The sequence below is a fragment of the Lynx rufus genome, unplaced genomic scaffold (genome assembly GCF_022079265.1).
Source record: "Lynx rufus isolate CCGP_SWC_20201006 ecotype Redwood Valley unplaced genomic scaffold, mLynRuf1.p SCAF_1, whole genome shotgun sequence".
Classification (NCBI taxonomy): Eukaryota; Metazoa; Chordata; class Mammalia; order Carnivora; family Felidae; genus Lynx; species Lynx rufus.
The window spans coordinates 108,836,679-108,861,207 of NW_025814823.1; the positions used below are offsets into that span (position 1 = coordinate 108,836,679).

At 43.1% G+C, this 24,529-nt stretch overlaps 1 protein-coding gene across 4 annotated transcripts in view; it reads right to left on the minus strand.

Moving 5' to 3' along the window:
- Positions 1-454: 454 nt before the first annotated feature.
- ACSL6 (acyl-CoA synthetase long chain family member 6) overlaps positions 455-24,529 on the minus strand; it is a 43,038-nt gene continuing 18,963 nt past the window's right edge. For 3 of the 4 annotated variants that reach the window (XM_047095099.1, XM_047095210.1, XM_047095168.1), the window contains exons 11-20: positions 23,816-23,950; positions 23,289-23,423; positions 22,143-22,238; positions 20,742-20,814; positions 17,891-17,979; positions 17,082-17,198; positions 13,960-14,103; positions 12,093-12,194; positions 11,098-11,169; positions 455-592 (exon numbers count right to left, since the gene is read on the minus strand). In XM_047095099.1, coding sequence (XP_046951055.1) covers positions 455-592; positions 11,098-11,169; positions 12,093-12,194; positions 13,960-14,103; positions 17,082-17,198; positions 17,891-17,979; positions 20,742-20,814; positions 22,143-22,238; positions 23,289-23,423; positions 23,816-23,950 — 1,101 coding nt within the window. The remainder of the gene's footprint in view (positions 593-11,097; positions 11,170-12,092; positions 12,195-13,959; positions 14,104-17,081; positions 17,199-17,890; positions 17,980-20,741; positions 20,815-22,142; positions 22,239-23,288; positions 23,424-23,815; positions 23,951-24,529) is intronic. The other variant, XM_047095028.1, reaches the window with a different exon arrangement.

Genomic DNA, 24,529 nt, shown 5'->3' on the forward strand with positions numbered 1-24,529 from the left:
TAATTTTTTAAGTCTGATTTAACTGGGATTTTGACAATCAGTTACTAATGAGGTAGTCCACATTGCTTAGATATTTGCTATATCAGGTTACTATTCCACAAATAATGAAGTACAGTATATCAGTTATGTTTTTCCTTTATGTTTAATAAGAGTTCTGTGAACATTGAGAATATATTACTTTTAGTGGTACACAGTCCTTGAGAAAAGTCTTGATTTTTACATTGCCATTTGTGATATTTTTAGCAGCTTGTTACAATATCATTTTAATAAAAATAAAGTGTACTCAGTGATGATAGAGAAAATATTGTTAAAGACCTCTTGGGACAGGAAAAGGCATGGTCATAAGATCACGTGCTTATTCATTTTCAGCTGCATCATTCTGATTCATTACTTTCAAGAGTAACTATAATATTGCTACACAGTCCATTATACTGAGAAGAACTTTCCTTGAACTTCACATGGAGATTGAGTAAAGCTCTTCTATTTGTTTTTTGAAGTACTCTCTCAGCTCAGGTCTCTTAGCCTTTAATGTTGGTGTCAGCAAGCCATTCTGAACTGAGAACATGTCAGAGTGGATGTGAATGGCTTTAACCTAAAAACCAAATGCAGAATATGTCTTTATCAGGAATATAACATAGCATTTATAGTACACATGATAAAAGTAACAGGCATACAAGAATAGATATATTGATATTAAAACACTATGCTCTTTTTAAAAGTCAAAGTTAGGTTAGTAACATTTCAGCCTATTTAACATGTCTGCAAGCCACCTTTTCTCCCTTCCTACTCCTTCATTTAGCCAGTCAACAGAAATGAGCTGGGTGCTTATTCTGTGCACCCAGGCACTGAGGACACAAAGAAGAATCATGAGTGCCCCTGCCCTCAGCGGGTGCACACTAGCATTCAGCAGAGCAGACACACCGGGCAATTATCAGACAGCGTGGTATGCACAGTGACAGGCGCCTAAGGCAGTGATGGTAGGGGAAAAGGAGGAGGAGCAGCCAGGGAAGCCTTCCCAAATTAGATGAGTGTTAAAAGATGAGTAAGAGTTAACCAGCAAAGGAGGAGAGGTGGGTAATGGAGGGCATTCTAGGCAGAGACAACTCCAAGAACAAAGCTGTGGGAATGAGAAAAGACAGAACATGCGAATGGAAATCCAAGTGGTTTTTTGGTGTAGCTACATGAAGTAGGAGGTAAAGGGGTAAGAGACGAAGCTGAAGTGGTTAATGCAACAGTTTACAGAGGAGCTCAAACTTTAGGCTGGAGTCTGTAAGAAGGCACTTAAGGTTTTCATACAGGGCAGTGGCATGGCTAAATACACATTTTAGAAAGATCTCGCCAAGAGAAATGTGAAAATGTTCTTTGAGAACATGAAGATTAGAAACAGGGAAACCAATCTGAGGGATCTGGCCAATCCACAGGGGACCAGATAAGCACCTACACTTAGATTCAGGGCAGAGACAGAGACAAGTAAGCAGTTCTAAGACCCATTCCATGGACAAGAGGTAGTAAAGAGGGAGGCAGCCTCAATGACCCCTGGGTTTCTGATTTGAATGGGTACATGGATGGTATTGCAATTCAGAGCAGGAATATAAAGTTTGAGGGTACATGATGAGTCTGTTAAAAAAAAAAAGGTCTCACCATGGAATTTTTTTTTTTTAATTTTTTTTTTCAACGTTTATTTATTTTTGGGACAGAGAGAGACAGAGCATGAACGGGGGAGGGGCAGAGAGAGAGGGAGACACAGAATCTGAAACAGGCTCCAGGCTCTGAGCCATCAGCCCAGAGCCCGACGCGGGGCTCGAACTCACGGACCCGCGAGATCGTGACCTGAGCTGAAGTCGGACGCTTAACCGACTGCGCCACCCAGGCGCCCCATCACCATGGAATTTTATATCTACCGGAAGGAGGGATGTACGGGTCAGGTTTAGCATTCACACTTCCTATTTCTATGAGGCAGATCCTAGGCCCCCTCATGCAAAGTCCCTTTGCAGTGATGAATTGACCAGAGACAGATGAACTACTGTAGGAGGGCCTGGGCCGACTCCTCCCACGTAGGGCTCTATCGGAAAGGGTCTCTGACAGTTTCATGAGAATTTTATCATATGGGCTTGAGCTGAATCCTTGAGTGATACTGGAAATCGTGTCCGGACTGACAATTGTCTAAATTAAATGATTTTTGTTGAGATAATAGGCCCATATCATTAAATAGCAAACAGGGTTATGGATTGCTGTAATAGACTTCTTAATAACAATTTTTATTACATTTTTGAAAAAATAAAACTGTCATGAACCTGAGGCACAGAGACACAATATGACTACAGATACGATTTGCTAAACATTCATGCCATTTTGTCCTGCATGTTATTCAAAGTCTAAAATACAATTTTGAAGCTGAAATAAGTATTTTCTCAGAATCCTCTGGCAGAGAAGCCCAGGTAGCACCAGTAAGAAGTGCACCAAGTCCTAACTACTCCATTGGTATGTACAATTGACCCTTGAACAACAAAACAGGGTTAGGGAAGCTGACCGCCTGCGCAACTGAAATTTCATATATAACTTTTGACTCCCCAGAACTTAACTACTAATAACCTACTATTGACTAGAAGACTTACCTATAACGTAAACAGTTGGTTAACACATATTTTGTATGCTGTACGTATTATATACTGTGTTTTTACAATAAAGTAAGCTAGAGAAAATGTTATGAAGAAAATCATAAGGAAGAGAAAATACATTTATAGTTACTGAACTATATATATACATATATATATATATGTATATATATAGAACCACATCCAAGTGGACCCCTCCAGTTGAAACTCATGTTGTTCAATAGTCAACTGTCATAGACATTTAGAATATTAATTCAAAACCTATGTATTAAATACACATACACATTCATTTGTTGTTTTATGTATTTGGTATTTATCAAGCAACTCCTATGTGCCAGATATGTGTCAGGCAACAGGGATACAAAGAATAACAAGACACAGTCCCTGCCCTCATAGATTTACAATCTAATGACAGATGCTGCAGTATGACATTGCTACCACAGGGGCAAGCCCAGAGAGGGTCACCTTTTGCAGGCAGAATCAGTTGCTTTGCCAATACCCACTCCTGACTTCTTCCATGCTAATGAAACCAAAACTATGTCTATGTCTACCAGGGCAATCTTGTTCTCCTTGTTCTCTGATTTCCCAGCTATCCTTGCAGCTAGGGGATAGCCATGAGATCCATTTTTGGCTAGTGATAAAGGAAAGTTTTTGCTTTCCTAATATAAGGTTCAGACATAGATTTCTCCACCCATTGTTCTTTTTTCCTTCCTTGAATATGGACAATGTCCAAAGCTATAACAGTGCCCTTGTGGTAAGCCAACATACTAAGAATGAAGAGTGGAAAGATAGTAAAGCCTAGGTCTTTGAGGACCTGTACCTTCTTTGGACTGTCTACCTTCGGACATCTTATGTGAGAAAAAAAAAACAAAACACTCTATGTGTTTAAGACACTATGTGTTTCTGTTAGAGCTGAATTCATTTCTGATATAACACCTAACCCAGGCTCGGGAAGGGTTCATTGAAAAGAGATGCCTGGGGCACCTGGGTGAGTCACTCGGTTAAGCATCCAACTCTTGGATTCAGCTCAGGTCATGATCTCACAGTTTGTGGGTTCACACCCCACATTGGGCTCTATGCTGAAAGTGTGGAGCCTACTTGGGATTCTCTCTCTCTCCCTCCCCTCTCCTCCCCACCCCTCGCATGCCCCCTCTCAAAATAAATAAATAAACTTAAAAAAAAAAGAAAAAAAGAAAAAAGATGCCTGAGTTGAACTCTGTATTATAAGTCAGCTTCAGGCTGATGAAGACAGCAAGGAGAAGGAGGAGTGGTTGCTATATGACCTGAGGAGAGGAGGGTGCTCTAGGTAGAAGCAACATGTGCCAAAGCACCTTCAGGGCATTATAAGTGTAGGCTGAAGCATATGGTATAGATGAAGAAGAAGAAAGCAATGGGGCTGGAGAGGTAGACTGGGGCCAAATTATAAAGGACCAAAGTAGGGAGTTTGGACATGATTCTTTAAACAATTTTTAAGCAACAAGAAACAGAATGGCTCTTTGGAAAGAGTACTCTGCTAAGAATAGATTGAACTGAGGTAAAAATGGAAGCTGGAAGACCAGCCAAGAGGCAAGACTGATGGTGATTTGAGCTATAACAGTTGGCTGTGGAGATGGAAATGAATTTGGGGGCTGGAAAGGACAGGACTTAGAATTTGTGTGGGTAAGTGGTAAAGAAAGAGAGATAATAAAAGTAAGAATGGTTCTAGGTTTTTGCTTGAGCAGAGAAACTGGAGGAACGGAAACATGCTTTGGGGGAGGGAAGATCAAATGTTCATGTTCAAGTCTGAAATGCTTCTGGGAAAACCACGTGGTTTTTGGATACTGGAGTGCAGGTTACAAAAGGCAGGAGAACAAAAACGAGAGGGCACTCTTTCAGATGCTACTGTCCATATAAGAAGTGTTAATAGAATCAAGGTGCCTGGGTTGCTCAGTCAGTTAAGTGTCCAACTTCGGCTGAAGTCATGATCTCACAGTTCGTGGGTTCAAGCCCCCCATAGCACTTTCTGCTGTCAACACAGAGCCCACTTCAGATCTTCTGTCCCCTTCTCTCTCTGCCCTTCCCCTGTTCTCTCTCTCTCAAAAATAAAAAAATAAACATTAAAAAAATCTGCTAATAAGATCAGTGGACACAATCAGGAAATGACTTATTTCAAAAATCAATTTATGAACCACTTCCCACCCATTAGAATAGCTATTATCCAAAAAACAGAAAATGACACAAGTGTTGGCGAGGATGTGAAGAAATCTAAACCCTTGTGCACTGTTGATGGGAACATTAAATGGTGCAGCCACTGTGGAAAAGCAATATGGCAGTTCCTCAAAAAATTAAAAATAGAATTATCATATGACCCAGCAATTCCTCTTCTGGGTATATACCCAAAAGAATTGAAAGCAAGATCTGGAAAGAATTATTTGTACATCCATGTTCATAGCAGCATTGTTCACAGTAGCTAAAACATGGAAGCAACCCAAAGGTCCACTGACAGATGAATGGATAAGCGAAATGTGATTATATGCATACAATGGAATATTGTTCTCTCTAAATGGGAAGGTAATTCTGACCCATGCTACAACATGGATGAACCTTGAGGACATTATGCTAAGTGAAAGAAGCCAGTCACAAAAAGATAAATATATTATGATTCCATTTACATGAAGTACTTAGAGTAGTCAAAGTCATAGAGACAGAAAGTAAAATGGTGGTTGCCAGAGGCTGGAGTGGGGTGGGGGGACTAAAAGTTACTGTTTAATGGATACAGAGTTTCAGTTTTATAAAATGAAAAGAGTTATGGAGATGGATGGTGGTGATGATTGTACATTACAAATACATCTAATACCACTAGACTGTGCACTTGAAAATGGTTAGGATGGTAAATTTTATGTTATACATGCTTTACCACAATTTAAAAAACTGAAAAAAACCAGAGGATGCAAACAGTTGCAAGATGTTCAATATGTCAATGACTGTTTTCAAAACTTCTGATGTTAACAGTCTTGTGTCCTGGGAGGTGGGCATGTTGAGATGGCAAAGAATTCTTTGCTCAGAAATCTCTGCATTATGTTCATTGGTTATTCAGATCAAAAACTCAATATACAAAGAAGAATCCTAAAATGGCTATATTTCCAATGTCTGGAAAAATCCTTAAAGAAACATTCTAACAAATTCTGGCATTTTCAAACCCAGGCTTATAATTCAAAAATGTGAAAGTTTTCAAATGAGCACAGCATTAACAAGTCAGATTCACTTTGTTTTTAGACATTTGTCCAAATGAAGGATTCACTTTTGCTATGAAAAGAATAGCATTTGAAGGGATTTGTGTATGTAGGGAAAGGTGAGGAGGGGGTGTTAGGCCAACACTAGAGCGAGCTTTTTTGGTAGCTGCCTCCACTTCACTTCACATACTGAAAGGATCTCTACTTGCATAGCCAATATAAATAGCTGGAAATCTGAGGCTGTTGGCTAAAAAGGGGTCTTCTCACATGCTTCAAGATTAGTAAAGGCTCTTGTAAAAAATGTCTGTTGGAAAACTGTCTCAGTGTTCCTGATATTCAAAGAAGCAAAGATTTGGGAAGAAACAGGTCTGCCATGTTTTGTACCCTCTGGATATACTTTCCCCCCCTAATTTGTTTTTATTAAACAGAAACCATTCCAGAGGACTCCAAATTCCCTGGAAACAGGTCCCAAAGGAGACATTTTCAGACACAGTACACTGAGAAGTAGGGCTCCTGTGGAGGTCACTGCTCGGGTGGTGCAGAGGTGGAGGTAAAGTGCAGCCGGGGTGGGGGGGGATGTAGCTGGAGAGAGGCAGAGGTGGGTGGAGGTGGGGTGGAGGTGGGATTAAGGGAAGTGGTTGGGTTGGGGGGCAGGGAGGAGAAAGGCTCTCGTTCAAGCCCCAACCCCATCAGAGCTACCACTGATCTATGTTTGGTGCAAGCTTCATTTTCAGATAAGATGCCATCTAAGCTCTGCTACTTACAGAAGTTTGGAAATCACCACTTGACAACAAAAGTAATTAACTTGAAGAAAATAGGAACACAATCTAAATCATACTTTAATCTTAGATACTGTGATTTAACTTCGTAACTCATGTTCACTGTCATAAGATGAAAAGCTGAAAACTGACAATGCTAATTTCCTTTTTTTTTTTTTTTTTTTGAAATTCTCTTCTGATAGAAATGACATCATGTAAAGACTTTTGGTAAGTGCAAATGATCTATTCACCTTCTTTTGTAAATGAAATTAATAATACAATGGTAAAAGGAGAAGCAAATGCCAAGATATGATATCTGCCGTGTCCCTGGAGCCTGGGTTTCAGCTCATCTTAGCTCCTAAAACCAACATGGTGAACACTGTGTAATTGGGACAAGAGTGCATGTTCAGTACAGGGACTTGGGGCGAGCACCTTTGAAAATCTAGCAATGACAAGCAGAAGCTACAAACAATAAAGTACAGGGCAGATGAATTACACAGGGAGGGCTACCTAATGCTATTTAGATGCTACATAGACTATAAAAGAAAACATTATCTTAGGAACGAAGGACTGAATCAACAGGTAGATCTGCCAGCAAACCTAGAGGCCGATGGGGGCATCTGCAGTTCGGTGTGGCTCCCTACAAAATAGTATTTGGTGATACTCCCTCTGTTTGAGGACAGGGAGTATCACTAAATACAGCCTTGCAGGAAGCCAAGGGATGTGGCACCTGGCTCACCTTTAACTCCCTTAGTTAGTAGATTAGGGGCTTGCTGCCAGGCTGCCAGTTCCTGCTCCAGTCTGACCTGCAGCTCTGGGTCTATTTTAATTCTTCCGTGAAAATACCGACACAGACTGCCTGAGTGACTAAAAGTCCAGTCAGTTAAGTGGGGAAAAAATGGGTCAAATCAGTTTTTTAACTAATACTAACCTTAACTGTGGGTCCCAAATGTATAGTATTTTTTAGAAGCAAACCAATGATAAGGGGCACCTGGGTGGCTCAGTCGGTTAAGTATCCAACTTCAGCTCAGGGCATGATCTCACGGTTCATGGGTTCGAGCCCCACGTCGGGCTCTGTGCTGACAGCTTGGGGCTTGGAGCCTGCTTCGGATTCTATGTCTCCCTCTCTCTCTGCCCCTCCCCACTCAGGCTCTGTCGCTCTGTCTCTCTCTCTCAAATGTAAATAAACATTAAAAAAATTTTTAATGATAAATGATAAAACAAATTTTCATTTTCTATAAATAATTACATATTTTCTAATAAAACCAAACTGTTGATTTGTAAAGGGATTTGCTCTCCCTTTATGCCTAACACAACATGAAACTCATTTTCCAATTTGTAATAAGCAAAATTTTTCTTAAGGAAGGAAGGAGATGCTTAATGTTAGCTTCCTTTCTGGAACTACACTCTTGTCACTGAAAAGTGATTCTACAGGGTTTTTTAAAATTTAGAAATACTGTAACATTTAAATATTGTACTGGAATAAAATACTTCAAAAGTGTCAATTTGTGCCAACTCATTAAAGCACAAAACTTCCCATAATTTTGAAGAAACATGGTATTTAAGCTTTTAAATGGTATTAGTGAATGAAACACATAATATTGCTTGGAGATAATAAACACAGAGTGAATAATTTAGGACAGAAGAGATAAAGTAAAAAAAATTAATTAGGGAAATGCTCAATTCAATTTTTTTTTCCTGATTTAAAGTCAAATTGGTTAGGTAAGTATTCATTTCAGTGACAGGAAATACAATAACATATTTTGAATGACAGTGAAAACACCAGAATTTGGAAAATCTATCTATCAAGTGTCAAAGTTCACTTTGCATCATCTATACAAACTCATAAGGCATATAAATGTTAATAAAATGGTTATATATCATTGTTAGATGTGCTCAGAAACTTCCCAGGCACCTACATTTTTAATTACTGATAGAGTTATTTTAAATGCTTCCCATCTACTCATTAAAATATATCTTCCAAAGATCTCCTTAAATTAATAAAAATTGGTCTCATTCTAGGAACTGTTTTTGAAAATTAAATTACTGGGGCGCCTGGGTGGCGCAGTCGGTTAAGCGTCCGACTTCAGCCAGGTCACGATCTCGCGGTCCGTGAGTTCGAGCCCCGCGTCAGGCTCTGGGCTGATGGCTCAGAGCCTGGAGCCTGCTTCTGATTCTGTGTCTCCCTCTCTCTCTGCCCCTCCCCCATTCATGCTCTGTCTCTCTCTGTCCCCAAAATAAATAAACATTAAAAAAAAAAAAGTTAAGGGGCGCCTGGGTGGCGCAGTCGGTTAAGCGTCCGACTTCAGCCAGGTCACGATCTCGCGGTCCGTGAGTTCGAGCCCTGCGTCGGGCTCTGGGCTGATGGCTCAGAGCCTGGAGCCTGCTTCCGATTCTGTGTCTCCCTCTCTCTCTGCGCCTCCCCCGTTCATGCTCTGTCTCTCTCTGTCCCAAAAATAAATAAACGTTGAAAAAAAAAATTAAAAAAAAAAAAAAGTTAAAAAAGAAAATTAAATTACATTAATTTTTAATCTAATTCAAATGTTAATTCAGATCAACCCTGCTCAGTAAGCCTGAACTCCTAAAGCTTTTGGTGAATGATTTAAGCCTTAGGCTTGGTTGTCTATTTGTGTGGTTTTCAAAAAAATTAGTGTTAAGCCTTAACTGATCACTCATTTTTGAGGAAAAAGGAAAAGGATAAGCTGACAGTGAATCGTAGATTAACTGAAAGAATTTATACTGATCTTTGGAACACAACTGGGAGCACACATCCTCCTCAGGCATGAAGGCCTGGTTTTTGCTCTCCTGTGGTCAGCTGAGGTTACACACTGGTTGTGGAGGGGAAGATGCACACAGACAAAGAGGAGAAGGAGGACAGAGAAAATGAAGAGGTGACACTGTTGGCAATAAAACTCAGGCCTTTGGGATACCCACATGACTTCCCTGTATTTGAAGTTACCATGGTGAGGGCAGATAATTAGAGCAGAAACTGCTTAAGGAATAAGGGAAGACAAGAACACATCTCCTCTCAGTAAAGCTCTAATTTGAGCAGTGGTTAACATCTGAAACCTAACCAAAGGTCCCCTTTCAGCATAATCTTAAGAGTTGACAATCCATGAATAAGAATCTAACTGTTAAGACTCTCAAGTCCTGGGGCAGGTCATGCATCCCAAGCCCAGCAGGGGGCGTGCTGGCCTCGGAAATCACAAAGGTAGTGGCCAGAACTAATCCCCTTAGGCAGTGCATCCCCAGGGCCCTTATAGCTCCCCATTCAGACCAACATGTAGGCCCAGAACAAATGGGTTGTGGACCACCCATATGTGGCCCCTGCTCTACATCATCATATGATCCAGTCACACAGCTCCCCTTAATGGAAGGACACGGAGGTCCATCCTAGCAAATTTAGAAATTGAAATAATTATGCCAGAAATACCTTGCCTGAGTGCCTCCAATTTTATAATTTTTTTTTAATGAAGATTTATTCATACAAACCTTTTATGCCTTAGATACTGACAGATGAGGGTAAGGAGTGTTTCTCAAACTTGATTTATATAAAGATCCATTTCAAAAGAAAACAATTCTGAAACTATGCTTAGATTTCATCAGTTTGAAACTTAAGAAACTAAAGTCTGATTCTGCAGAAATGGTTTTTGATTGCAAATACTTGCCATTAGAGTTTTATATTGGAAACTGACTTAAAAATGTTTTCAGGTTTTCATTAAAATGAACATACAAAACTCCAAATTCTCACAACCCATCCAGATCCCTAACACTGTATTTGGGAACCCTATTGGAGAAATATAATTTTATTAAAAATGATTATGTTAAAGACATCCTGGAAATTTTTTTTAAAATTCAGAATATTAATATTTCTCTACTTGATAAATTTTTCTCTTTAGATTTTTTGACTAGAGAGGATGTATAAATGGTGTAGGTGAGTAGGACCAAGCTTGCATTGTTTAGGAACTCAGTTACAGTAAGAACCCCAAACCTGCAAAGACAGAGTCTTAGAGTATTGCTTGTTGTCTCATCTCCCAGCATATTCTATGTTTCCTCCCCTTTGTGGTAGACACGCTGGGCTGATAGATCATGGGCCCAAGAAACATGATCTTTCCAATGTCCTAACAACTAAGTTTGCCTGCCACAGGCAAGAAGACAGTCTCCATAAAAATAAAAATAAGAACTCGGGTCTTAGGTATTGCAGGCAGCGTGGAGACAGGCCAACCATGTGTGCACATACTCGGCTAGTGACAGTGAGGGTAATATTTCAGCTTTACCAATGCCTGTGATCAGGAGGACAGCAAGTGCAGTCTCATATGACCTATTTTAGCTCAGGATAGAGGCTGCCACAGAGTTGGCGTGGAACAGGCCTTCAGGGGTCTGTCGGTACATAGCCTGCCCACGGGCTGCAGCATGGAGGGTGGAGAATCTAGGTCAGGGTCACCATGGGCTGGTTTAATCTTTGTCACTGCACAAAGGGCTATAACAAGGCATGGGGAAGGTAATAGTTACCTGTTCGAACGAATGGAGTCCACTCTCTTTTCCTAACCTCACCATATCTTCCAAAATGGCTTTTTTCAGCTCCTGAATTGAACCATATAGGAAAAATTACAAGGCAAAAACACATTTCAAAATGGAGGTACAGGAAACAACGAGTTTTGAGCAAAATGCAGCTGATGGTTGTGCCAACACCCACCCCAATCCCCACCCCCCTCACTGGGGCTGATGCTCCAGGCCACACACAGCCACCACCTCTCATCAGGCAAGTAAGTGCCAGGCACAGCCAGAGGAGTGGCCATGAACAGACTAGGGGACCATCCATTTTTTAAGGTGGCTCGTTGTTCAGCCTACTGAGTCCCAGGGATCCTGTCACCGCCAGAAGAGCCCAGGACCCAGTGGGAGCACTAGGATCAATGGATGCTGCTGAAAAATGGGCCATGAGCCTGGAGGAGATGATGCTGAGCCAGAGCACAGAGATCTCAGAGCACAGGGATCTCTTCTCTAGGACCCTACATGTGCCCAAGAGGCTTCGGGAAGGTGTGAGTGGTAAAGCTCTAAGCAGGAAGAACTGAGTTACTTTTTCAATTCCATGACTGACTAAGCCCAGTGCACACAAAAGCCACCTCACATTTGGAGAGAGCAAGGTCAATGAGTTAGAAGGCCTACAGTCACACTGGATACTGCTGCTAAGCAGCTCTATCAACTGTGTGGCCTCTGGTAAACCCCCTCTCTCTCTGGACTCTCCTGCAAGCTGCAAAATGGCAGGGTGGGACAAGCCTCCTGGGATGTCTCCCAGCTCTAAAATTCAACAGCTTATCCAACTCTCTAAGAAGAAATCTGCATTTTTTCAACAACAATAATGAAAAGATGAACCTCTAGTTTAGGATTTCTACCATTTATAAAGTCAAGTCAGAAATTTCCCTACATGTTCAAAATCCACTGCTTTCCTGTGTTTCTGTCCTCCCGTTATACAGTAACATAAGAGGTCCAGCAGCCAAGGTACAGACCTTATTTGCACAGAGCTCTGCATATGACCCTTCAATTCCTCTCTTCTGAGCCCAAGAGGGCATGACTTCAGGGTCAGGCACAACAATGCCCACCAAATAGGCCTGCAATCCCAACCAAAGGAAAACACAGTCATTACAAATGCTTTCAAAGTGGTTATTTGTGGTCCAGCATTAAAAATAATCTCTTGGTATTCTCAAATTCCACCCTTTTCTAAAAATAAGTACATCCTTATGTTAGGATACATTTCCATCAAAACAACACACATCTTGACTATTTTCTGATATATTTCCTTAACTTTTTAAAATTTTTTTCTTTTTAATGTTTATTTAGAGAGAGAGCGAGCTGGGGGGACCGGGAGGGAGAGGGACAGAGAGAGACAGGGGAGAGAGAGGAGTCAAAGCTGGCTGTGAGCTGACATCAGAGAGCCTGATGCGGGTCTTGAACTCACTAACTGTGACTTCATGACCTGAATTGAAGTCTGATGCCCAACCGACTGAGCCACCCAGGTGCCCCCCTTAAGTTTTTTTAAAAAGTTAATAAAGGATAAGCTTAATGTGATTAAGAATCAGTAAAGTTAGACCTACATGTATCTGATTCTCATGCCAATCTTTTTTCTTTTTTTTGAGAGGGAGAGAGAAAGAGAGAGAGAGAACAGTGGAGGGGCAGAGAGAGAGGAGAGAGAGAATCTCAAGGGGGCCCCATGCTGTCAGCACAGAGACTAATGCAAAGCTTGAATTCACGAACCATGAGATCATTTCATGCTCATCTTAAATGAGAACACCTTTAGGATGCCATTCAAAAAATTCTATGAACCAAAACACATGTATTTCTCAGGGTTTCTCACCAGTTTGAAAATGTTTTATTGATATGGTCCCCAGTCATGAAGAATTCCATTTTAATTTTTAAGGGCATTGTCTTAAAAAATAATTTAATGATAGTTGTTTATATAAATGCAATGATAGCACAGAATATGTTCACAGTGATCTTGCTGACTTCAAGTGTAAATGATGCTGAAAGGAGAATAAATATAAATCCTCTGCAAATAATTTAATCCCAAACTATGTTAACATAATAGTTTAATATACTGAGCCAATATATTAAGCTATGTTATCATCATTACCATTATTTGCAATACTGTACCCATTTGTCTGTAAAGTTCATTTGCATATTTCAAAATCTAAACAGCAGAAACCCTGAATCCTGCTTTGGCATCTTACCTCAAAATCCCTCTTGGAAGTAGGTGGAGCCTAAGTTAAAAGTAATGGGAATGTTCATTACTACTATTTCAAGCAACTTATTTACCTAATTGCAATTTATCAAACTATAAGCAAGTAAGATTTCTCATTTAAAAGCAATTTTCTCTCAGGGCACTTGGGTGTCTCAGTTGGTTAATCAACCAACTGTTGATTTCAGCTCAGGTCATGATCTTGTGGTTCATGGGATGGAGCCCCATGTTGGGCTCTGCACTACAGCGAAAAGCCTGCTTGGATTTCTCTTTCCCTCTTTTTCCCTTCCCCTGATCTCTCACTCTCAAAATAAATAAATAAACATCTTAAAAAAGTAATTATGGGGCACCTGTGTGGCTCAGTCAGTTCAGCATACGACTTCAGTTCAGGTCATGATCTCACATTTCTCTGCCTCTCTCCAGCTCATGCTATCTCTCTCAAAAATGAATAAACATTTATATTTTTTAAAAAAAGAATTTTCTCTCATGATCTAATACGTAGGAGAATATCAGTGTCTGCCTGGAAATTAATGTTTACCACTGTAATCAAGTACCAAAGATTTATGAAATTATTCCCAAATAACTCTAGATTTTTCAGCAGGCCCAGTACACACGGAAGGGCTGAAGCACAGGAGACTCACCTTTAAGCTGTTCCCATGAACAAAGATTTGTGCCACAGGCTCACTCCGTATGTAGATGTTCTCAATCTTCTCGGGTGCGATATATTCGCCCTGAGCAAGTTTAAATATGTGCTTTTTCCGATCAATAATTTTAAGAGTTCCTGCCTGTGGAGTTGGACAAACAGCTTCGTGAAAAGATAGCATTCTTGAGCCGAAACCCCTGACTCAATGGTGCCATAGCCCCTCACCCCTGTCCCATCCCACCCTGCAAACCCCACCTGGATCTGCTCCTTCATCTGAGGTCTCTGCTCTTACATGTCCCCTGTGTGGCTGGAGAGGGCCACCCTGCACCACAGGTTGATGCTTTTCAAGATCTGCTGGACCCTGAGTGCCTACCCTCAGCACTTACCTCCCTCCCCCAACTCTCTGTTCCCATGCCTGCCACCCTCATGCCCAACAACAGGTGTCCCCGTCCTCAGGAGGCCCATCTACCTGTATCCTGGCTCCCCTCTCACCCAGGCCCTTGCTCCAACTGTCCCTTTTCTCACCACCATCTTCAAATTCACTGCTTCAAACAAAGCCTAGGCTTCTCTGCCCAGTTACTGCTTCTACTCCCAAAGAGTGGCCTCTCCCTTGCCCAGCATACAGCACAGCCTGGTAGAGGCTCCTACCTGACAGACAAGATGCATCAGGAGTCCTCACCATTCCAGGGCCTCTGCAGCAGGCAGGCCACCCCTTGGTCAGTGAGTGCTTGTGGCCCTGGCTTCTAGAACCCCTCTTCCCCCCACCTCACTGACTCTATTCAACCTCTTTGAATTTCTCAGGTGAAGAGGTGGGTCTCTTTCCTTGGCTCAACCCTCCTTACCTCCACTGACAATGTTACTTGAAATAACCCCCATTTATTTCTTCATTCATTGGCCATTCCCACTTCTGCCTAACCATCCAGCCAAACTTCTTCACTGAATTGCAGGCCCAGAACCTAACACTCAGAACGCTTCAGAAACCAGACCGTTTGCCCTGCACGTTACAAACAGACCACTAAGGAAGCCCATCTCTGTCTTCCTCATGCCTGTCCCAGCCCCCATGCCCCAAACTTGGGAGATGGCCTTGGTATTTGCCTCTCCTGGGACTTCTAACAGTCAGGCTCATTGTCCTCAATCATAAATCCCTCTCACACCCCCTCCTTCTCCCATCAAAACCACTTCCTGGCCGGGCTTCTGCATACACTCTGTCCCTCCCCTCTATCTGTTTGATTAGCCAAAGCAGAGCAATCTCTCCAGAAAAGAAAAAGCCAACCGATTCTGTGTCGTTCAAAACCCAGGCTGGACCTTAGGCACTCTCCCTATACTGGTTTCTTTGGCCCTCCTGGCATCCCCTCAGCTGGTTGTCATCACCTCCATTTTACAGATGATGAAAGTGAGGATGAGAGAGGTTAGTTAATTCCTCCAAAGTCACACAGCTTGAAAGTAGGGAAACCAGGATTTGAATTAAGTCTTTCTGCATCAGAAGTTTATCTCTTTTCTTTAATCTATCTAATACTATTTCAAAACAATAATAATTTTTAAAAAATGGACTCCTCCAGACCGCCTGCCTGCTGTCTTAGGCTCTTAGTGGAATCACAACACTAGGTCTCCACATGAATTAGTTTACTTGCTTCTTATAACACCCTTCAAGGTGGGTGGTTGCATCCAAATTATAGGGAGTCAGGAGCAGATCCAAGGTTCTGTGGAGCTTCAAGCAGTTTCCATACTTGAGGGTCCTCCTTCTTTCAGAAAAATAAGATGAAACGAAGGGCAGAGGCTTGGAAGTTACCTTTGTAAGTGAGGGGCCCTGAGCCCAAGCTTCCTGAGCTGATGGGACAATCCCCCCTTAGCTGGCCTGCAGGACCCTGCTGCCTCTCTGGGCCCCCTCCTCCACACCTGGGGGGCCTCAATTAGAATCACCTACCTCACACCTCCAGTGTCTCTCTACTCAGCATGCGCTCTTACTTCTGCTCTGACCACCCTCACTCTCTCCTCTCTCCTCAGAACATGACTCACATCCGAAGACTCCAGCAGGTGCTTGTCCTCCTCTGCCTCTTCCCAGGTGAGCATGGCCCTCAGCTTATGCCCATCATATTGGCCTGTGAACTGTCTAAAGATGCATCTTTCCTCTGAGCAGAGTCCCTGGCCCAGGGTACATATACGATATACTTCCATGTCTGCTACAGGAATGAGGGTTTCTCAATTCAAGCAGGGGCAAATCGGCTCACCAGCCCAGAGGACCACTGCAGGGCTCAGCATCATTCATGTGCCCAACAAACTCGTTTCTGAATGGCCACCCTAAACCTTAGCAACTTCCCAAAGACACAGGGGAGATTTGTGGGGTGGGCTGCATCAGGGGAGAGGCTCTTGGTTCCAGTGACAGAGCCTTTTCCTGGTCAGAGTTTTTATCTAAATATGTCCCGTGCACCAGGCATTGTATTAACTGCTCTGCAGGTGTAACTCATTTGTTCCTCACAACAACCGTAGAGGTAAGCAGTGTCATTATCCCCACTTTACAAATGCCAGAATGAGGCCCAACAACTGGGTCTGGCTGTGTCACAGCCAAAGAATGTCATGTAGCCTTACTCTTTTACTCCACAAAAAATTCTGTGGCCCCAGAGAGGGATGAGACTTCGGGAAAAGGCCTCAGAGCAACTGCTGACGGAGCCAAAGGAACTCAGATACCCTCCCACCCAGTTCCAAGCTTTTCTCACTGCTCGGTGCAACCTCTTGGCTAGGGGCCAGCATCTGTGGGCTCCTGGGCCCTGCCTTTCTCAGACCTCCCAGGGCTATGAACTCCCTGTGTCTTGCACTCCACCCACTGGATTCCACAGCACTGTCTGATCTGTATCAGAGAAAGAGATAAGGTAGGGAGTGGATCTTAAACTCCAGCTCTACCCTCCCATAAAGATCTCTATCCCCTTTATCAGGAGGATGGACAAGAAAGCTTTTGGGGGCAAGGTAAGGAAGAACCTCCCAATCCCCGAATGGCTAATTCAGTTCCTGAATGGCTAATTGTCAGGGCAGGTAAGGAGAAGACTTTTGCCTCTGAAGTGAACCAGATTACACACCCTCGCACCACCAGCATGTATGAGGAGGCATGGTTGCAAACATACGCACCGGCAGCCATTTCCCAATGTCCCCAGTATGAAGCCAGCCGTCACTGTCCAGGGCCTCTTTTGTCCTGTCTGGATCTTTCAAGTAACCTTTGAACACATTTGGTCCTCTCACACATATCTGTGGGGACAAACACCAGGTTTCTGTCAGCCCACAGCATGAGGGGTCCTGAAGGGAGGCTGGTGTGAGACACACATAGAATAAGGTATCCTATTCCTCAGGAAATGCACTGTGGAGAATGCAGTGGCAGAGAGAGAGGACAGGAGCAGCTACCAGCAGATTGTCACCTGTCTCCCGCTTCTCTTAAACACCATCTTCTGTCCTTGCCATCTTTTCTCCCTGTCCTGGCCATCCCAGGCCTCCTTCCCTCCCTCCCTTTAGCATATGCTGCTTTGTGACACTGGATGGGGTCTCCTCAGGTATTGATGACTGGCTAATTCCCCAGACGTGCTTGAGCCCTCTTCTTTTACAGTAAACAAGGACAGGCCAGCACTACCTACCCCTTCTGGCCTAGCTGCAAGTGGCACTGTTTCTGCTGGGACAGAAACATAGTAACAGGCCAAGTCAGTTAGGAAAAAAAAAAATGAATTAAAAAAAAAAGTTTGGGAATTTCAAGTCTTGAGTTAGACCAGCCCAGTCCCAACCTTGGGGGTTGGTTCCTTCATAAATAGGAGATGAAATGCTGAATTAAACAGAGTCAAATAAATCAGTAATTTAAAGTGACTTTACATGTAAGGTGAAAGAAAAATAATTCCCTTTCACTCACTCTATGTGGCATCCACAGACATGCACAGCTAAATTCCTAAGTTTACCTCTCCCTCTCCTTTGTAGGTCCAATAGTTCAGTTCCTCGACATCGACGAGCTTGATATGATTGCAGGGCAGAGGTGCCCCTACATGCCCTACAACACCAAAGCAATATGGCATTTGTCAGTGTTCAGATCCATTTCAGCACTGAAGATGCTCCATGCCATGTAGAACCCCTCCAGTGGTCAAAGTGGGGAATTATGGAAAGAAAGCAATATATCTTTATTTATTTAATTTTACATGTTTTATTTATTTTTAAGAGAGAGAGGGGGACACAGACTACGAGTGGGGGAGGGGGCAGAGAGATAGAGGGAAACACAGAATCCAAAGCAGGCTCCAGGCTCCGAGCTATCAGTACAGAGCCTGACGTGGGGCTCCAACTCATGAATTGCGAGATCATGACCTGAGCTGAAGTTGGATGCTTAACCGACTGAGCCACCCACACAATCCAGAAAAGCAATATACCTTTAGATGAGCATTTGTCACAGGCAAGCACTGATGATAAAAAAAAAAAAAAAAAAAGAAAAGGTCTGGAGAAAGGACAGGCCAATCTCTGTTAGGTCTGTTTTACATCTGAGTCTTAAAAAGCTAGACAGGCACACCTGGCCCAGCACCAACCTGAATAGGGTCTGTAGGGGGTTCATACCCACACCAACCACACTATCAGGACCTTTTACAATAGTGCCCATATTCAACATTTTTTCCCATTGTGAGACCCTTGGTTTTCGGATAATATATAGTCATCATCACTTTTCCTCCAGTCACCAGACTATTGATTAATGTGCATAGTAATCATCTAGAAATCTTGTTAAAATACAGACTGTGATGAGGCCTAAGTATCTATGTCCCTTATGACACCAAGGCGATACTGATCCTTCTGGTCCACACATAAAACTTTGAGTAACAAAGGAATGGGAGACAAGGATGAGGTAACTCATCCCTGAAAGATACGACTTCAAATGTTGTTGGTCATATATACTCCAACCACAAAATTACATCTAAGTCATTTTCTAGTAACTGTGGTTGTTAACACAAGTCACTGGCAAGGTAGAGGATTTTTAAGCAGGTGCTGGCCAAGGTCCTGAAAGAAAAGTGAGCCACGTAGATGAAAAATGAGGCTGACACTCTGGTTTCTCTTTTAAATGACAGGCTGCCAACTTTTACAATACTGTGCAAAGATATCTATCCTCTCATACTCAATAGCTTTGCAACTTTTTGCAGTAAATATGATTTAAAAAGGCAAAAACCTCAAAAATCTTACATAGGAAAATGTATAAGATGACATTAAGAGGGAAGAGAGTGTTCAGAAAGAAGGGGATGTGTGAGTAATCAGGAAATATGATGGCAACAATAAGAAAAGAGCTACTGTTCCAGGATCTCAGAAAACAGTACTTACAGTAAATTTTCCAGCAATAGAGAGATCAAAGAATTTATACATAAGACAGGCTTTATTCAACTAGAGTGTGAAGAGATAAAACGTGGACAAAAATGCTTCTGTCCGTGATGTGGCCAGATATGATTTCAATTTGGAATCCACCTATCATGTTTCTGCTGACTGCCTCAAGGTGTTCTGAAAATAGCATTACATTACTGTGCATATTTCTTTTCCATGTGCATCACCCTAAGTTTTCTGGTTTGTAGTTGGGCAAACTTAAGGATGAAGAGTGGCTCCAGGCTCCCAGAGAAAGTTGGTATCCTCAAGGATTCTTTTGTTCCGTGCTTCTCAGATTCTTCCAGTGTTTGGTTTAAATTTGGTGATGGGCAATACATGGGCTACCTACTGCTTCCTCCTTGCCTTGAAAAGTGAATCTCTTCAGAATGAGGGCGTGGAAAGGGGCTGCTCCTTCCTGAAGTTGCTGTTTTCTTCCAGACATTAACATCATAGGACACCCCAGTTCCCAAAGAGCCTCAGAAATGGCCCTTTAAGAAATAGTGCTCTTGGGGCACCTGGATGGCTCAGTAGGTAAAGCATTCAACTTCAGCTCAGGTCATGATCTCACAGTTCATGAGTTTGAGCCTCTCATTTGGCTCTGTGCTGACAGCTCAGAGCCTGCAGCCTGCTTTAGATTCTGTGTCTCCCTCTCTCTGCCCCTTGCCTGCTCACACTCTGTCTCTGTCTCTTTCTCTCTCTCTCTCAAAAGTAAAATAAGCATTAAAAAAAAAAAAAAGAAATAGTGCTCTATTCACTATGAACTTGCCTTTCTTTCGTAAATAATATCCAATTCATAGCCTACTTACTTCATTCTAAAACAACCACAACCAGGGGCGCCTGGGTGGCTCAGTTGGTTAAGCATCCAACTTTAGCTCAGGTAATGATTTCGCAGTCTGTGAGTATGAGCCCCACGTCAGGCTCTGTGCTGACAGCTCAGAGCCTGGAGCCTGTTTCAGATTCTCTCTCTCTCTCACTCTCTCTCTCTCTCTCTCTCTCTCCCCCCCTCTCTCACTCTCGGCCCCTCCCCTGCTCACACTCTGTCTCTCTTGCTCTCAAAAATAATAAATAAACATTAAAAAATTGTTATAAAACCACCACAACCAAGGCTGTGTGGTATTTAGAACCTGCAAAATCCAATATACTGATACTGACTGATAGTGAAAGCATTTTTCTACCTGGAACCGTATTCTGTCATGTACTACTTTTTTAAAATGACTTCTAGTTCTCTATAAAAGAAATAGGAAAATACAAAACATACTTGGAGAATACTAAAACATGTTACAAAAAGAACGACATCCATAATGCCACAACCCAGACATAATCACCATCAGTTTGTTTCTTCTCTTTCTGTCACTTTTTGAGATCTTGCTGTTTTTAACTCAGCAGTGCCCCATGAGTCCCTCCCATACCTACAGGCCATCCTACCTGAGGTCCAGTCCCCAGGCGTGGTGAAGGTACATCCAGCCGTGCACTCAGTTTGGCCATAGCCTTCATAAACCTTCAAATGGAAAACAAAACCACACTGTAAGTATACATGCTCCTACAGCTGATGGCCTTCCCTTTTCAGCCAGCTAACTTCCCACTGAGCATCTAGCTGCTCCATGCTGGTGACAGAGGGAGGGAGGTGCTTTGGAGGTAGGTTTCTCCAGGTGAAACGGAACACAAACAACAGGTGTGACCACTTGGTTTGGAAGAAGGGTGATTTGTACCACAGACACTTAGTAGATAAGGTTATGTGGTTTGGGTTAAAGATTTCTGACCTATTTTCAACTACTGACTCTATTTTTCATTTGGATGATATGTATTAAAGGCAAAATTTTTTTTTAAGTTCATTTAGTTATTTTGAGAGAGACAGAGAGCACCAGCAAGGGAGGGGCAGAGAGAGGAAAAGAGAGAGAGAATCCCAAGCAGGCTCTGCACCGTCAGTGCACAGCCTGATGCAGGGCTTGAACCCACAACCATGAGACCATGACCTGAGCTGAAGTCAGACACTTAACCGACTGAGCCACCCAGGAGCCCGTGGGTTTATTATTTTCTATTTTATGTGTAACATAATTCAGTTGTCAGCGTATGTCTGGAAGAAGACAGAGAGAGAGATACAAAGTGAGGAGGGGAGGGGCAGAGCAAGGAGGGGAGAGAGAATCCCAAGCAGGCTCCACACTGTCAGTGCAGAGCCAGATGTGGGTCTCAAACTCATCAACCAGTAAGAGATCATGACCTGAGCTGAAATCAAGAGCTGGGCACTTAACTGACTGAGCCACCTACACACCCCAAAGACAAATATTTTAAAACCTACTGTAAGTTTTACTTGAACTCTGTTAGATATTCCCCTCCAGAGCATGCGCACACACACATGCTCTCTCAATCTCTCAAAATAAATAAACTTTAAGAAAATATTAGTTGAACAGATAAATGAAAAAATGAATATTTTAGAGATGACAAAACCTACTGAATCAAATAAAAAAACATCAGTGAACTTTGATCCCCCTCTCTAGTGCTCTTTTTCTGGGTTGGGAGATATTTTGCAGGATGGAGAACTCAGAGATGCTATTGCAGGTGTGGTATGGGTTCTCCAGCACAATGATGATCCACATGTAGTTTATCTGACCCCTTTTCCTAGAGTAGATACAATTGGACTTTGCAGGATATCACAAGATCATCCTGGCTTTCACTGTGCCTTTTTTCATCCTCAGAGGAGGGAGCTTTTGTCCCACTAAAATTTTGCCCCCAGGATCTTCCTCTATACAGTAGAGGGTGTAGTGGGCTCCCTGCTCTGCCTTAACACACATCCCATTGCCCCTAGGGAAAGTCACATAAAGGCAATACCTGGCATCCCAGAGCTGCCCGGAGGAATCCCAGGACTGCTGGTGAAGCCGGGGCTGCTCCAGTAACAATCATCCGCACACACCCGCCAAGATTAGCCTGTGGGAAGAGAAAAGAACCTGCCAGTCTGGGCTGCTGAAGGTGGCATCTAACCCATCTGGGCCTCTTTCAAGGTCACCATTCAACAGTTGGATCCGACCTGACCCTAGGTCAGGTTTAAAAGAGAAGGCCTGAGGCTTTATAACATGTGAGCTGAAGATTCAGTCCCTTCTCCTTACAAATTAATCAACCCAATCAGCTTTGCAACTCAACCCACAAAATGGCCAACTTCTCTTCGCCTTTGGAGGTAAGTGCCACTCTTCTGGGCAGTGTTCTGTAATTTTGGTTCTCCCTTCCTTGAAATGAACAGCTTTCCTCTCATTCTCCCATCATCTGCCAGCAGCCAAAACAATTACTTAGAACAATTTCTTCCCACTTCCATCTTAATGGCATAGCCTTTTTTCATTTATAAATCAATACTGTTTTCTACTCTAGTGACTATGCACTGCAGAGGACAAAGAATTGTTTCTGTAAGTTGAGCCAAGAGAGTTTAAATATTAATTTCCTTAGAGCTAAAAATAGGGTAGTAAGAAAAAACGAGTAATGCTATGAATTAGCTATAGATTCTTTGGGTAATGCAGAGCTTGACAACTTAAATGAGGATACAGAAGTGAGTAATTCATGATCAGTCTGCACTGGTAGGGGTTGAAGATGTAGCTAACAGGAAGGGAAAGGAAGATTCTTGGTCACCTTGCTAGAACCTAGTGTTTCTGGGAAGCCAGCATGGCCAAGGCTACTGGGAAAGGCAAGAGAAACTTCGGGCCACAGAAGCTCCTGATGGACCTGACCATAAAAGGGCAAAGTTGCCCCAATGCCTGGGAAGACCAACAGATCTATTTTCCAGGAGTCCTTCTTGCTGGTTGCCTTTTGGCAAATATCACACACATCCAAATAACAAAAATGAGTCCTTTAATATTTCAATGGTAGTTTAAGCTTTGACTGCATGAGCAAATGAATTATCATTTTATAAGCCCACTGGAATGGGTTTCTCCAATTTTTCTATAAGGCCACTTTGGTGTCACTCCATAATAACACTGTTTGTTTTCTTACCTGAATCTTATTAAAGAAGAGTTCATCCCAGATGCTATCATTCCTGATGATTCCCTTTCGGACCTCAGCCTGTTTACGCTTTGCTGCAAACTCCAGGAGCCAGCGCTTTAATGGTGTGTCTGCTTGGCTAAAGATCTGAGGAACAGAAGTTGGAAGAAGCTGTTGGCCCCGTGTACTACCTCTAGACAGATCCCCCCAGAAAGAAGGCCCAGACTAACCAAAAGAGAAGTTCCATTTTGCCCCTGCAGGACATCAGTGGATGTGACACCCAGCTAAAGTGAACATTACCAATGTCTGGCCACATTGTAGGGATGGAAATTCCTGAAGAAAAATCTGTCCAAACAGGGTTTTGGAGAATGGGAAGAAAACAGGATAAGGAAGGGGACAGTGAAGGAATACAAGAGAGGAGGTTAACTTCCAGGACCTGGGGGAGGAGGCATGGAAAGCCTGCCTGGGGCTTCAGACCCTGTACAGTCAAGCAGACACACAGCACATCAGCCTGGCTAGAGACCCCCTCTGGGGCTTACCTTGTCATACATCCGGTTCAGTAATCGAGGGACCACAGGGAAGATGGTGGGGCACAGAGCCTTCATGTCATCTGAGAGGAGACGGATATCTCCCTGGAAGAAGCCTACGCGCCCTCCATGGCAGTAGACGACAGACTGGAGGGAGAGGACAGGAAGGGAGGAGTCCCTCAGGGTGATCACTCCTGGCTGCAGTCCAAAGCTCTGCCCTACATGGAGGGCGCCCGTGACCCCCTATCCCAGCACCAGCTTCTGCCATGAGACACTTAAGAATGCTGTCTGGGGTGCCCCCCGTTTCCCACTAAGTCCCACTCAGGCACGGGGTGAAGCAGCAGGAGACAGGGAGGAATCCTGGGTCTTTGGGAGATGCCAGAGCAGCCAACTTCACTGGTTCCTGCTCCCTCATGCTCAACTCCCAAGCCCTGGGCAAGGACCTCCCTGGGGTCTCAGGTCTCTGAGCTATACTGCATCCTATCAGTAGATCTGATCCAGATCTGTGGATCTGCCCCAGGGACACCTCAGCAACTCTGGAAGGGTGTGCAGTGCCTGTGAGTACCGTGGGACAATGCTAACGCTGGCTCTGGGTATTGTTTGGTGGAGGGGGGCCAAAAGGGGGGGGTGTCCTGGATGGTTCTTGATGGGGTTAGGAATATTCCAGGGGCCTAATGCATGTGCCTTTCTTTAATGTTCACAGCACCCCTATAAGTGAGGCAGCAT